Source organism: Schistocerca cancellata, chromosome 3 (genome assembly GCF_023864275.1).
Source record: "Schistocerca cancellata isolate TAMUIC-IGC-003103 chromosome 3, iqSchCanc2.1, whole genome shotgun sequence".
NCBI lineage: Eukaryota > Metazoa > Arthropoda > Insecta > Orthoptera > Acrididae > Schistocerca > Schistocerca cancellata.
In genome coordinates, this window is record NC_064628.1 from 304,539,077 (window position 1) to 304,555,690 (window position 16,614).

General features: G+C 42.8%; 1 protein-coding gene across 1 annotated transcript in view; it reads right to left on the reverse strand.

Annotated features, from left to right (window-relative positions):
• The window catches only part of LOC126176283 (uncharacterized), a 789,292-nt gene extending 773,196 nt beyond the window's left edge, over positions 1-16,096 (reverse strand). Inside the window, exon 1 of the mRNA XM_049923433.1 lies at positions 16,008-16,096. Coding sequence (XP_049779390.1) covers positions 16,008-16,096 — 89 coding nt within the window. The remainder of the gene's footprint in view (positions 1-16,007) is intronic.
• Between the last annotated feature and the right edge of the window lie 518 nt (positions 16,097-16,614).

Genomic DNA, 16,614 nt, shown 5'->3' on the forward strand with positions numbered 1-16,614 from the left:
TGTACTTGCACCTAATTGCCTTTAAATCACTAATTTTTAAAGTTAAATCCTGAAGTTCACTGACGTAAGACTATTACCTTTCATGCCTAGCAGTGGCGTTTATCACGAAGCGAGTTGCACCAGTGGTTATAGCATTGCACTTACATCTGGGAGGATTGGGGTTGAAAACCTGACTTACCTGTACGGGTTTCCCACGGTCGTCTAGTCCTTTGAGTACCTGAAACACCTTTTTGGCAGGACCTGTGTGTGCCTCTAGTTATTCCTGTGTGAAGGTTCGTTTATGTCGGAGCTGTGACAGTCATTAAAAGCGTGCAAGGGAGCAGCAACTGTAACGAAATTTGGTTCTCAGTTCTTCTTGAGGGGTTAATGATGGAGTGTCGACAACAGCATGGAGCAGGATGTTGAGCTGTGTTTTATGTTTGGTTTTGGATGGAAGCCACTGCAGTCCTAAATTTACTTTGCTAGCTTTTTCGATTATTTCACTCTAGTTGCTGAACAAACTCAGCGATGTGCCTTAACATAAAACCTACACGGCATCTCCATTAACACACAATAAACTGGAATAAAATACATGTTATACTGACTTACGATTTTTTTCTCAGGAACCCATCAACTATCAGTCTAGTGTGTTCTTTCCGTGTTGGAGTTGCAACTTTTCTAAAAATCGTCAAAGAGCTAATTGAAGTTATACGGGCGACTGCCAAAAATGAAATTTTCAGATGTCGATGATTTATGAAAAATGGCGTATGGCTATTATAATATTTGAATTTTTCTTTCTGCTAGGGAGGTGTAAATAGAAAACGTATTCGAATTGTCAGCAATGCTCATTCGAATGCAAATTCGAAAAAAATAGTAGATAAAGAGTAAATTACATTAGTCAGCTACCCCACTGAATATCACTAATGCTGTTATGTATCGTACTTCTCAGGGACGATTAATCATTCTGATTGACTGGCTCTTTGCATTATGATTTTACACACCATACGCAGTTGTTTAAAAAAAACCGGTCGTGTAACACAGAACACAAAAGTACCGGGCGATCAAAAAGTCAGTATAAATTTGAAAACTTAATAAACCACGGAATAATGTAGATAGAGAGGAAAAATTGACACACATGCTTGGAATGACATGGGGTTTTATTAGAACCAAAAAAAGAAACAAAGTTCACACAATGTCCGACAGATGGCGCTGGACAGCAAAACGTCAGTGACTGCGCATGACAATCGTGTATAAAAGGAGCTGTAATGGGAGAAAGAATCAGATGCACCAGCAGTCGCAGCATGTTGACGTTACCTGAAAAGGCGCTTTTAGTGAAGCTGTATTATCAGAATGAGGAATGTGCTAGTTCAGCGTTACGACCCTATCGCAATAGGAAGGGGATTCGAACGGGTAAAGGTCCGTTGACAAATGCAGCTGTGGCGAGAATGATTTCGAAGTTCGAAGCCACGGGTTGTTTGGACGATAGACCCCGTAGTGGTCGACCGAGCACAAGGCGTAATGCTGCTGAGACAATTCAGGAAGAAATGGAGACTATAGCGGGTTCGTCTATGTACGGGGAAGTCAGCGCTCGTGCAGTCGCACGTCGCACCGGATTTCCATACACTACTGCTTGGTTGGCACTTAGGCGTACCCTCCGATACTATCCGTACAAAAATTCATCGGCATCATGAACTGTTACCTGACGATTTAGTGAAACGGAGGGCATTTGCGGTGTGGGCGTTTCAATAGACGGCGGAATATGACGATAGGTTGATCAACGTGTTGTGGACCGACGCTCCGAGGGTCTGTCGACGCCCACAACTGCAGAATTTCGGCTACCGAAAATCCTAGAACTGTCGTGGAAACTCCATTGCACGACGAGAAAGTCACGGTATGGGTTGCATTTACCACAGCTACCGTTACCGGGCCTTTGTTCTTCGTGGAAATGCGTGATTCTAGTTTTGTAACTGCTACCGTGACGGGTGAGAGGTACGCCGATATGTTACAGAATCGCATCATCCCCAGCCTGGCTGATAAACACCTGTTGGAACGTACGATGTTTATGCAGGATGGCGCTCCACCTCATATTGCTAGACGCGTGAAAGATCTCTTGCACGCGTCGTTTGGTGATGATCGTGTGTTCAGCCGCCACATTCGTCATGCTTGGCCTCCCAGGTCCCCAGACCTCAGTCCGTTCCATCATTGGCTTTGGGGTTACCTGACGTTGCAAGTGTACCGTGATCGACCGACATCTCTAGGGATGCTGAAAGACAAAATCCGACGCCAATGCCTCATCATAACTCCGGACATGCTTTACAGTGCTGTTCACAACATTATTCCTCGACTACAGCTATTGTTGAGGAATGATGGTGGACATATTGAGCATTTCCTGTAAAGAACATCACCTTTGCTTTGTCTTACTTTGTTATGCTGATTATTGCTATTCTGATAAGATGAAGCGCCATCTGTCGGAAATTTTTTGAACTTTTGTATTTTTTTTTCTTTTGTTCTAATAAAACCCCATGTCATTCCAAGCATGTGTGTCAATTTGTACCTCTCCATCAACATTATTCCGTGATTTATTCAGTTTTCAAATTTATACTGACTTTTTGATCACCCAGTATTTACAAATTACAGGACTTCCTTTACCATCTTCCTCCATCATCACTGTATTGGGTTCTAGGTAGAAGGATGCAGTGTAATAATTCTCAGGCTTTATGGACATCTTTTGATGCTTTGCTGTATGATTCCTCAACTGTAATAATGACTAAGAAATGATCACTTAAACAATAACTGCATGATTAGCTTTATGTCACATACATGTAACATACGGGACGATCAAAATATTTTCACTCAAAGCTTGTACAGTCCAGAATCAAACCATCAATCAGGCAAAATTTCTGTGAGCGCTGAGGCAATCAGCCCAGCGACGCACCGGTTTGAAGACATCCGTTTGCTTAAACACGACGACCTGTTGCACATTCTCATCCGACAGGAAGCGTCGACCCTTCAAGGACTTTCTCATGGGACCGAAGGCGTGATAATAGCTTGGACAGAGATCAGGACTATAGGGCAGGGGTTATTGAGTGTCTGTCACTTGACTTGGTGTTACTTCTACGTTACAACATGGGAAATATGGGGACGTGTGTTGCAACAAACCATGTGCACCATTCACCGTTCTGGCGAGAAACACAGTTCACCCAATGAGAGACCACTTTGTTGATACTGTCACTGTAAAATGTTTGTTGATGGAGCCACAACCTCCACTCTATTTGCACCGCTTAATGATTATCAAAGTTAAGTCCTCGATGGCGTCCTTTAATGTTTTGAAACAGAAAAGTGTCGCATTGGGTGCAAGTCGGGACTGTACCAAGGATGATCGATGACAGTGAATGCAATGTGTCGGATTCTCGCCGATGGTGTATCACTAATGTATACTCTGGCACTGTCATACTGAAGGAGAAGGTGCTCCATGTGCGGACGAGCTCTTCGATTTCGAAAATTACCCACATAGTTACACACCACCATTCTACACGCTACAATTCGGAGCTCTCTAGCGGCAGAAGAGTGCAAACGTATAGACGTGAAGAATAATGACGTTCAATATTCATAACGTTTGTTTTACTTAAAAAGCCTTAACGGCTTTCAAATAAAGAAATTCAAAGGCATTACTTTTCACGACGTCCGCGTAGTAAGCATAACCTGCCAGAAATAGTGCAATGCAGATTAATCAATACTACATAAATCTGAATAAATGTGTGAAGTACTGCGACAGAGTACAAGACTACGTATTCTTTTGTCCTGTGGTTTCGCATCCGGTACGTTAGAGGTAGTTCCTACTATTACGTAAATGAATCAAAATCTACTGCTTCGAAATTATATTTTATCAAGAATTATTTGATTGTAAAAAGTTTCACATAGCTTAGAGCTTAGCATTTCTTAATAGTAACCAAAATGTCCCTAATTCGATTCTGTCGAATCATTAAATTAAGAAGACTTTCATTCCTCCCCCCCCCCCCCATCCCTCATTCTAGTAATGGCGTCCCTATTGATCTTGTCGTAGAAAACCACCTCTGTTGTCTAGCGTCGGGGGAATCAGCGCAGTTCAGTGGAATGAGGATGCAAAAGACAATGGAGATCATTGCATTTAAGACACAAAACGTGTATCCACAGGACTGACAGTCTACTAAAACCTGCTCATTAGGATCACTTCTTCAGACTCTATTAGTCTGCTGTTAGGATACCTGAATGGGTTCTGCTCATGAAGACGCTGCACATGAATCGTAGTGTGTAATGGGAGAAGTTTGAAAGTTGTAGGAAAACTGCAGAACGATGAGAAATATAATTAACAAAGTGTGTTACTAAGAGAAACACGGAGACCAAATTATTGTTCTGAGAAGTTATTCGAAGCCAACGTCACTGAACATAGCGCACGTACACCACCGACGCCACTGGAAATGGACCCTACTTATGTAGTAGTTACTTTCTCGTTATTTTAGCGTGAATATCACAATGCCGCACACCAAATCACTGAAAATCTAAATTATTCCTACCAATCACCGTGTGAAATGCTTACCTCATCTAGTTCGCATTTCAGATATTATTGGACAGTAGCTTTCTCTTTCCCACCAGTCGTGCTCAAGAGGGCTTGTCATTCGCATGCGCTGTGAAAATGTGTGATGTTGCTTTTTTTTCTTGTTGTGTAGTGAAACATATGCGTGGAAGAACCAGTGAGAACCACCTACATTTACATTTATACTCCGCTAGCCATCAAGCGGTGTGTGGTGTGTGCCCCCCCCCCCCCCCACCCGTTCTACTCGCGGAACGCGCGAGGGAAAAACGACTGTCTGAACGCCTCAGTACGAGCTCTGACTTCACTTATCTTTGAATGGTGATCATTGCGCGATTTGAAAGTTCGTGGTAATAATATATGCTCTACATTCTCGGCAAAGATCGGATTTCGGAATTTCGTGGGCAGCCCCTTCCGTTTAGCGCGTAGTCTATCTGCAAGTGTACCCCACTTCAAACTTCCTACGAGATTTGTAACGCTCTCGCGATGGCTAAATGTATCAGTAGCGAATCTTGCCGCTCTTCTTTGGACCTTTCCAATCTCTTGAATAAGACCCAACTGGTAAGGGCCCCATACAGACGAACAATACTCTAAGACTGGACGAACTAACGTATGGTAAGCAATTTCCTTTGTTGAAGGACTGCATCGCTTCAGGATTCTACCAATAAACCGCAATCTAGAGTTCACCTTGCCCGTTACTTGTGTAATCTGTTCATTCCATTTGAGATCATTTCGAATAGTCACACCAAGATACTTGACGGATGTTACCGCTTCCAAAGACTGGGCATTTATTTTGTATTCGTACATTAACGGGGATTTTCGCCTTGTTATACGCAGTAGGTTACACTTACTAACATAGAGGGTAACTGCCAGTCATTACACCACGCATTTATTTTCTGCAAATCCTCATTTATTTGTTCACAACTTTCGTGTGATACTACTTTCCTGCAGACTACAGCATCATCGGCAAACAGTCTAAGGCCGCTGTCAATACCATCAACCAGATCGTTTATGTCAATCGTAAAATGCAGCAGACCAATTACGCTGCCCTGTGGCATCTCAAGTTACGCTTGTTTCTGTTGAAGTCACCCCATTCAGGACGACATACTGCACTCTGTCTGTTAGAAAACTTTCTATCCAACCGCATATATCATCGGATAGATCGTAAGCGCGCACTTTTTGCAGCAAGCGACAGTGCGGAACTGAGTAGAACGCCTTTCGAAAGTCGAGAAATATGGCATCAACCTGGGAGCCGATATCTAGAGCGTGTTGTAACGGTATATCATGCACAAAGAGGGCCAGCTGTGCCTCGCATGACCGCTATTTCCTAAAACCATGCTGCTTTCTGCAGATGAGCTTCTCAGAGTCTAGAAAGGTCATTATGTTTCATAATTCTACAACAAATCGATGTCAGTGAAATTGGCCGGTAATTATGTGCATCCGATTTTCTACCCTTTTTATTTATTTCTGTGACCTGGAGTATCTTCAAGTCCCGTGGAACTTTCCGCTGTTCCAATGATCTCTGATAGATGATGGATAAGAATGGTGCTATATTTGTAGCATAGTCAACATATGATCTTACGGGAATACCGTCTGGACCAGATGCCTTACTGGCGTCTGATGCGCTAGATGTATTCAAAAATATTTTAAGTTAGATCTATCGCTGGCGATACGGCAGATTTCAAAAATAACTCTCAATTTATCGTGTATGCCAGGAAAATGTCACGATTTTGTGAAAAGTGCTATGTCATCGAAGGTGCATATACAGGAACTGGTTGCTTTCCAAGATGCTGTCGTTGAATGGCTACATCTACATCTACGTCTACATGATTACCCTGCAGTTCACAATTAACTACCTGGCAGATGGTTCATCGAACCACCTTTAAGCTGCTTCTCCACCGCTCCACCGTCGAAAAGTCTGAATGGAAAATGAATACTTAAATTTTTCCGTGCGAGCTCTGATTTTTTCTTGTGTAGGTGGCATCCAACGAAATATTTTTGCACTCTGAGGAGAAAGTTGGTGATGAAATTTCATGAGAAGGTCCTATCGTAGTGAAAAACGTCTTTTTTTAAAAGACTGCTCCCCAGTTCATGTATCTTCTCCGTGGCGCTCTCTCGCTTGTTTCGGAAAAACACGGAATGAGCTGTCCTTCTTTGAACTGCATCGATGTTCTCCGTCAATCCTATCTGATGCGGATCCCACACCACACAGCAATACTCCAGAAGAAGGTGGACAAGCGTAGTGCAAACAGCATCTTTAGCAGACAGGTTACATTTTGTAGTGTTCTGCCAATAAATCGTAATTTCTGTTTCCCTTTCCCCACAAAAATATAGCGACTGACAGCTCCATATCTGAGATGGATTCCTCGAACTCTGATACTGAAGGGGCTGAGAGATTACCAGACGACTGAACTATGTAATGCCTTCTACGGTTTCAGTATTTGTTAATGCGGTGAAATTTTGACAGTACATTTCCGCATTATACGTGTTTTACGCACACAAAATATCCCATGTTTTCAGCTGCTCAATCTTCCATATTCTGCCTGAAGTGTATTATGGAGTGTAGTATCACATCTACAGAGAATTTGAGATTTTATTGTTACCATACCTTAATTTTACTAGTTGTGGCTTAATCCTCGCATGGCGCGAATCCTGGGGATGCAGAGGGCAGATTAACTGCGACAGGAAAGCGATGGGGAAGCTGTGGCACTAACGGTCCGTAATAATCGCATATACGCGACTCTCCTCGACGAGACGTATTTTACGTTCCTCACAATGAAATACGAGAGCATATGTTACATACATATATGATACCAAAATGTAGACAAGAAGCACACGTGTATCTATTATGATGTGACTGCAGTCTGAAGAGCGAGCAGACGAGTCCCTACTCAATCTATCCCACTACAAGCAGTAGCCACTGACTGTTTCACGAAATTACGTAGAGCCTTTCGCAGAGTGCTTTTTAAATCAGTGGCAATGCAGTGCGTAAACACGTCCAGCAAGTGTTTATTTTCCCCTAAATGCATTAAAACTATATGAAATGTAAAAATTAGCGAGTAATATAACGTACGGAAGAAGCGCGCACCAATAGAATCTGCGTAAAACCAAACGCTTCGCTGCAATCCTTGACCAAAAACTGATTCTTAGTCATCCGCGACGACAGGCGTCTTTTAGCTAAAAAAAGACTAAATCGTCGATTTTTACGAAATATCATGAAATTTGTCATTTTTCCGTATTGACGACAGTTTATCAACGTTCGTAACAGATGGTCATTGAATACAGAAATTGAATTTTGCATTTTTTCCTTCAAAGTTCACGTATAATCTTAAAAAGACGGTTCATCTTCCGCATAACGGACTGTGACATGACATTAAGAATAGCACAGAATTTTGGAAAAAAAGATAATATACAAAAAAACACTTAGAGAGGCAAGAAACTCTGAAATTCGAAAAAAACGCTGAAAATATCAAAAACAGAGAAATTGGCAAAAAATTTAGCACACAATGACACCCAGTTTACAAAAATAATACCAAATTTAGAAAAAAATAATACCGAATTTGGTAAAAAATTACTCCGAATTTGGCAAAAAGTAACACCGAAATTGACAGAAAATAACAGCGCTGATTTTGGCACAAATTACACTGAAGTCGGCCAAAAGTCAGCGAAATTCTTCCTGTCCCACTTTGTGAAATAGGTTATCAACAATCCATCTGACTTTGACAGCAACTGATATACTTACAACACTAGAAGGAAAGATTAACATCATTCACATTTCATAAATCTAACAGAAAGTCGCGGAATAGGAAGCTATACAACTGTTTGGCAATGTGGAATAAAACAAACAGCAGAAAATGTCTTGAAATGTAAATTCGAGATGTGATTCTTGAAGTTTTCACGGCTCAACGAGTATTACATGAGGTTTTCGGCTTGAACGCACATGGTGTCGACATCTTCCAACGATATTTCGTCTGAAATATTTCACCTGAAAGATGGTAGCAAGCCTAGAACCTCGTCTAACTAAGATATTTCACCTTAACGACTCTTCCTACGTACATATTGTGATGACAAAACTCATGGGATCCATCCCAAGATCGTGTCGGAACTTCTTTTGTCGAACATAGTACAGCAACTCGAAATGGCATGTTCTCAACAAGTAGTTGAAAGTCCCATGGAGAAATACTGAGCCATGGTGCCTCTATAGCCATCCAGAATTCCGTAAATATTGCCAGTGCTGGATTTTGTGCACAGTTTACCTCCCTATTATGTTCCATAAATGTTTGATGGCTGGCCAGATCATTCACTCGAATTCTTCAGAACGTTTTTCAAATCAGTCGCAAACAATTGTGGTACGGTGACTTGGTTGTAAGGTGGCAGAATAAATGGTCAGATTCACACCTTACATGAGAGCTTTATACATCGCAACGAGAAGGTGAATATGACACCTAACGTAATTCGGCGGTTATGAGAACATTTGCCTATCAGTATGTAATGCAAAAGAGGGATGACAGTCAATTGATAATAATTAACACACCATTCCTATATAATGCATGTCTTTGAGTGGAAGGTGGAACAGGCAACACAAGTCGTTTTTAATTTGAAAAGCCAGGCAGACAACAGCATAGCGAAGCCACGGTGCAATAGTTACGATGGAAACCACTTAAAGGGGTGGCAGGAGGAAGGTCAGTGACTCCAACCAGGTGATTCAGGAGGGAGGACCGCGTGTAGCGGCACGTTTGCACAAGGGACAGAGAAAAAGCTTTAAAAAGTTACGTTTCGGAATTCCAGCAGTATACAAATAAAACGCATTTCGATCATGTGTTCAGCAAGCGAGACATATGGAAAGGTCAATGTACTTTAGGCGTCTAGAATGGGCACAAAATGTCCGATTGGCGGAAACGTACTAGGAAGGAAAAAAATACTGAAGTTTCGACGCAGTTTGATAGAAGGGACATTGTGATTGGTAGAGAGAGTTTCCACAAAATAAGGGGAACGCTCCTATTGTTCGAAAAAGGCCGTGACATGAAGAACGAATGAACCCAAGTGGTGTAGGAAGTTCTGAAATGAGTAGGACAAGAGAGAAATTTTCAGGGACTCTTCTCTGAACTGGTGTCAAGTGCAGAACGGAGAGACTTGTACGACGCAGAGGAGAAAATTGTGTGGACACTGCGTTCACAGCCGCTGCAATCCAGCTAGAAATTAACTGTAGCAACGTTTAGCTCCAACTGTGGAGAAATGAACAAGCCAAATTAGTTAACTGTTCTTGTAAGAACTGAGAGGGCACTATAATATGCACGCTGCACCAACCTTGAGCGTGTATATCTCCACCTACAAAGACTTGGGATGATTACGTGTTTTCTCGCATAACGAGAAACATATGGAAAATTTCTGCTGGAAAGTTCAGCAAAGGCCAGATTAGTTTTATTGGAATTTCAGTGGGAGGGAGCGGCCTTACAGTCGGCAGCTCGTCGCAGCTTAAGGTAAATACCGCATGCAGAGGCGTAAACTTTATTAGTTGACCAGCTTGCGTCCACTGTAAACTCGAGCGGCCTTGGGTAATCTTGTACTCAAATTTGTCACATAACTAACCATCCACCATAGACCTCATTGTTATCCTAAATAGTACTGAACTTTGAATCGGACGATTTTCGTAGTGTTGACCAACATCATAACATATGTGTAGGAGCAATTTTGTAAAGAAACTTCCTATTAAACTTTCATATTATTGTGCTTAGGATTACCGTTATTTCGGAGAGTTAATATTTAGTAGTGTTGTGTATAGGATTATCTCACCTTTTGATGTTGGCGAGATATGTTATCCATTGTGCTGTTTTTTTGCTGTCGAGCTGAAAACTGTGTAAAAGCTTTAATTTTTGTACTAAAATTTGCGACATTAAACTGGTCATTTCAACTTACACAGTTGTTCTAGAATAAGCAGCCACTTTACATGGTACATTGTCATCCATAAAAATTCCAGTGTTGTTTGGGGACATGAAGTTCATGAATGGCTGCTAATGGTCTCCAAGTAGCCGAACATAACCATTTTCAGTCAATTATGGTTTCAGTTAGACCAGAGAACCCAACCCATTACATATAAACAGAGCCCACAACATTATATAGCCACCAACACCTTGTACAGTGCGTTGTTGACAACCTGGATCCACAGCTTCGTGGAGCCTGCACCACACTTGAAACTTAGCATCAGCTCTTACCAACTGAAATCAGGGCTCATCTCATCTGACTAGGCCACGGTTTTCCAATCGTCTAGGATCCAAACGATATGGTCACGAGCCTCCGAGAATGGCTGCAGGCAACGTCGTGCTGTTAGCAAAAGCACTCGCATCGGCCATCTTCTTCGATGCCCAATTAATGTCAAATCCCGCTGGATTGTTCTGACCGATACTTTCATCGTACTTCCCACATTGACTTCTGATGTTATTTCAAGTAGTGTTGCTTGATCTTTAGCACTGACAACTCCACGCAAATGCCGCTGCTCTGGGTCGTAAAGCGACGGCCTTCGGTCACTGCTTTGTACGTTGTACACAATACGTGAAATTTGGTATTCTTGGCACTCTCTTCACGCTGTGGATTTCGGAGTTTTTAATTGCCTAACGATTTACGAAAAGGAATATCCCATGCGTCTAGCTCCAGCTGCCAATCCGCGTTCAAAGTTTGCTAAATCCCGTCGTGTCACCATAATCCCGTCGGAAGCCTTTTCACATTGATCATCTGAGTACACATGGCAGCTCCTGCTGAGCACTATCATTTTACACCATGTGCACGCAATACTACCTTCATCTCTATGTGAGGTCATGCTCAAATTATTACCTCTGATATGTGATAAATCTTAAAAATTGTTAATAAAACAAACGTTATTAACATTCTACATGTCTACATAAACTGAAGAGCCAAAGAAACTGGCACACCTTCCTAACATCATGTAGCGCCCCCACTAGCACGCAGAAGTGCCACAAGAAGACGTGGCATAGACTCGACTAATGTCTGAAGTAGTGATGGAGGGAACTGACACCATGAATCCCGCAGAGCTGTCCATAACTCCGTAAGAGTACGAGGGGATGGAGATCTCTTCTGAGCAGCACGTTGCAAGGCACGTCAGATATGCTCAATAATGTCAATTTCTGGGGAATTTGGTCGCCAGCGGACATGTTTAAACTCAGAAGAGTGTTCCTGGAGCCACTCTATAGCTATTTTGCACGTGCGAAGAGTCGCATTGTCCTGCTGAAATTGCCCAAGTCCGTCGGAATGCACAATTGACATTTAGGTGATCAGACAGGATGCTTACGTACGTGTCACCTGTCAGTCGTAACTAGACGTATCAGAAGCCCCATAACACTCCAACTGAACACACCCCACACCGTTACAGAGCCTCCATCAGCTTGAACAGTCCCCTGCTGACATGTAGGATCCATGGATTCATGAGTTGTCTCCATACCCGTACACATTCATCCTCTCGATACTATCTGAAACGAGAGTTGTCCGACCAGGCAACATGTTTCTAATCATCAACAGTCCCATGTCGGTGTTGACGGGCCGAGACGAGGCTACAGCTTTGTGTCGTGCAGTCATCAAGGGTACACACGAGTGGGCCTTCGGCTCCGAAAGCTCGTATCGATGATGTTTCGTTGATCGGTTCGCACGCTGACACTTGCTGCTGGCCTAGCACTCAAATATGCAGCAGTTTGCGGAAGGATTGCACTTCTGGCACAGTGAAGGAATCTCTTCAGTCGTCGTTGGTCCCGACCTTGCAGGATCTTTTTCCTGCAGCAGCGATGGCGAGATCTGATGTTTACCGGATTCCGGATATTCACGGTACACTCGTGAAATGGTCGTACGGGAAAATCCCCACTTCATCGCTACCTCGGAGATGCTGTGTCCCATCGGTCGTGCGCCGACTATAACATCAAGTTGAGACTCACTTAAATCTTAATAGCCTGCCATTCATTATTGTAGCGGTAACCGATCTAACAACTGCGCCAGACACTTGTTGTCTTATGTAGGCATTGCCGACCGCAGCGCCGTATTGTGTCCGTTTACATATCTCTGTATTTGAATACGCATGTCTATACCAGTTTCTTTGGCGCTTCAGTGTATGAGTATATGCAGCCCCTTTGCCGCTAGGGAGGTCCCACATCTATAGCATATGATATGGCGGTATGTAACTTAAGTATTTCTGTGTGTGAGAAACAGCGTGCTGCAATTGAGTTTCGAAGCCGAAGAGTTCGTCGACCCTCTCATTCGGCTTGAGAGTGCCAGACCATACGCGAGCGCTGCGACATCTGCAACAATCCAACTCCTTGGATCCACTGTCATCGATCATCCTCCATACATCCGATTTTTATCTGTTACCAGAACTACATATAACACCTTCGAGGACTTCACTATGATAGTCACGAAGGTTGTGACTGCATCAGGATAGTAGAAGGTACGACAATGACCGTATCACCGATCTGATCTCTCGTTGGGAGAAATGTGTTTGTCGCTAGGTCGACTATGTTGAGAAACAAATATGAATAAGGTCTATGGTATATGTAATTAACAAATTGCATTTTCGTACGAAACAATATGCCAGAGAATCTCATCTAGTTGCCGCAAGAGGAGCTATATCTGTGACGATTTAAAACTACTTATCCGAAAGAGTCTTTGTTTATCGCTTGTTCCTTCTGGACTAAAACTAAAGTCATGGGCACACGGTACTAGGCAGCAACGTTAACGTTCACGCAGGTGGTATATCCACGTCACCAGACATAGGGCCTTCGGCACACGGCACTAGGTGGTTGATGTGATTTTGCTCTCTCAGTGCTCTCCAGCGGCCGTTGTCAGCTTTTTTTGGCTCGGAAACCACCATAGAGTTTGTTCATGAAAATAGACGCGCGTAGAATTCCAACTTTAGCTCTATTAAAACACATATTTCCAATCTTGTCATATTGTTCCATCAGTGGTACACCTAAATAAAAGCTCCAGTATCCGTGAACGTGTAATAAGAAAGAATGAATATACATGTTCACTCAGTAAGCACATTATGTAATAAAAGGTCACCAAATCGAACAAACTCACACCTGAAAGACGTTTACGTAACACCAAATAATGAATGAAATATTTCTATTAATTTCATAGAAAACTCTCAAAATCTTATAGAAAACGCAAAAATAATAAAAAAAACTTATAGGAGGACTCTCTACAAACAGACCCATCCTCGCTTCCATAACGTGGCACCATAACCACCTCGCTATTCTGAAACTCTGCTTCAGCGACTTCATATTTTATGTTACAATGTTCTATAGGCTTTCATGGCCGAAATTTCGTTCACATTTAAGTATAATAAATCCTAACAAGGACGGCACGTTCTCCTGAATCTGCACAGAGTTGTTGCCTTAAAATGCCTTGCTCTCGTAACACTTGAGCTAGAACGCGAAAATAACTAAATACGAAAGTTCTTTAACGACCTGTATCACGTTTCCCCCATTTAATTGCAAGAAATCGTGCCAATATAGGTTCGTTCTCGAGTCATTCAATGTACTGGAGTATAGAAACAGAATATATTCATGCGGTGTAAGGTATCACATGGGCCTCTACTGAACACGACAACGACAGTAAGGCTTATTGCTTTCTGCTTGTGACGTACGAAACGTTCTTCCTTTCTGAAAACTTTTAACTTTGCAGTGCGTCAGCAATAGTGAATAACTTAACGGTTAATAAAGAATCCTTTGCAAAAACAGACATAGTGTCTGATGGGATAGCAGCAATCAGTGATTGTATAATGTTATTTATAATCCGTCTTGATTGCAAAATTTTGTTTTGTTCATATGACCGGTTTCGGTTCATCCGGAACCATCTTCAGATCTGATATTTCAGTTACAGGAGTAACCCGTCCAAATCCAGCAACTTTCACATTCTGCGTCATATCATGTGACGCAGCATGTGAAAGTTGCTGGATTTGGACGGGTTACTCCTGTAACTGAAATATCAGATCTGAAGATGGTTCTGGATGAACCGAAATCGGTCATATGAATAAAACAAAATTTTGCAAATCAAGACGGATTATAAGTAACATAATAAAGAATTCGCCTCGACTGCAAATGGAAAACGGATGTTGACCTGGGTTTCGGTGCGGATAACCACACCTTCCGATGTTATTCAATCTTTATATTGAGCAAGCAGTGAAGGAAACTAAAGAAAAATTCGGAGTAGGTATTAAAATCCATGGAGAAGTAATAAAAACTTTGAGGTTTGCGGATGACATTGCAATTCTGTCAGAGACAGCAAAGGACTTGGAAGAGAAGTTGAATGGAATGGATAGTGTCTTGAAAGGAGGATACAAGATGAACATCAACAAAAGCAAAACAAGGATAATGTAATGTAGACGAATTAAGTCGGGTGATGCTGGGGGAATTAGATTAGGAAATGAGACACTTAAAGTAGTAAAGGAGTTTTGCTATTTGGGGAGCAAAATAACTGATGATGGTCGAAGTAGATAGGATATAAAATGTAGACTCGCAATGGCAAGGAAAGCGTTTCTGAAGAAGAGAAATTTGTTAACATCGAGTGTAGATTTAAGGGTCAGGAAGTCGTTTCTGAAAGTATTTGTATGAAGTGTAGCCATGTATGGAAGTGAAAAATGGACGATAAATAGTTTGGACAGGAAGAGAATAGAAGTTTTCAAAATGTGGTGCTACAGAAGAATGCTGAAGATTAGATGGGTAGATCACATAACTAATGAGGAGGTATTGAATAGGATTGGGGAGAAGAGAAGTTTGTGGCACAACTTGACTAGAAGAAGGGACCGGTTGGTAGGACATGTTCTGAGGCATCAACGGATCACCAATTTAGTATTGGAGGGCAGCGTGGAGGGTAAAAATCGTAGAGGGAGACCAATAGATGAATACACTAAGCAGATTCAAAAGGATGTAGGTTGCAGTAGGTACTGGGAGATGAAGAAGCTTGCACAGGATAGAGTAGCATGGAGAGCTGCATCAAACCAGTCTCAGGACTGAAGACCACAACAACAACAACCACGCCTTCTTCGGAACACACTAAAACTGCCTCTTTTGGCAGTTTGCAGTTTTAGTGTGTTCCGAAGAAGGCGCGGTTATCCGCGCCGAAACCCAGGTCAACATCCGGTTTCTATTTGCAATCGAGGCGGATTCTTTATAATCATTAAATTCTTCCTTTCTACTGGTTCTGCTTTACGTGGCGTGTTTCCGAAATATCGCAGAACTTATTTCGTGTTTCACATAACGAAATGGCTCCTTAACGAGAAATAGCAGGAAGTGACGTCACAAAACTCGTAGAGCACCCCGTAAACTTTAGCTAACTCGTCCTGTGTGTCGACAGCTTAACGTTTAGTTACAGTCCATAAGAGCCGCCCTAGACTTACGCAAGAGCCACACGGAGCTGGAGAGTTGCGTCGTCCGCCACCAAAGTGGCACTGTGTGTTTACCTGCGATCGCGAACTGGGGCCTGAGGCGTGCTGGACCGCGTTGCTGAGACGGCGCGGAGGCGACTGGCGCCTCGGCGTCCCGGAGTCATCGTCGCTGCTCGGTCCCGTTGGCCGCTCCGTATCGCCTGCCAGCCTGTTTGTCAGCACACGGCCCGGCGGGGCTGAACAGACGCCAGAGCGACAGCCGTGACTGCCATGAGGAGCGGGCTGCACGTCACTCCACACAGCGGCCCCGCTTCGCCTCGCCTTGCTTTGCATCACCCGAGCGGCACCGGCGGGCTCAGCTGCCCGCCTCTTTCGCATTGCAACTGTTTCCTAACGGTTCCAGAGCGCCGTAAAATACACCACTTGTTTCCACCGTGCACGGCGCAACTTGTCTCTACACGGAAGCCACTGTATCTTCACGTTCGATCTAAGTCTAGGCACGCAGTCGGCTAGCCAAAGTATCAAGTGTCGTGGCTCGTAATATTTATCATCCTCACGGCTGAGTGTGTGTCTAAGACACAGATCAATCCAGATTCGTCGTCAAGCAGATGTACAGTGGTGGAAATATTTATTGCATCACCTCTTACAATCAACAATTTTCGTTACAATCAATGAATAACTG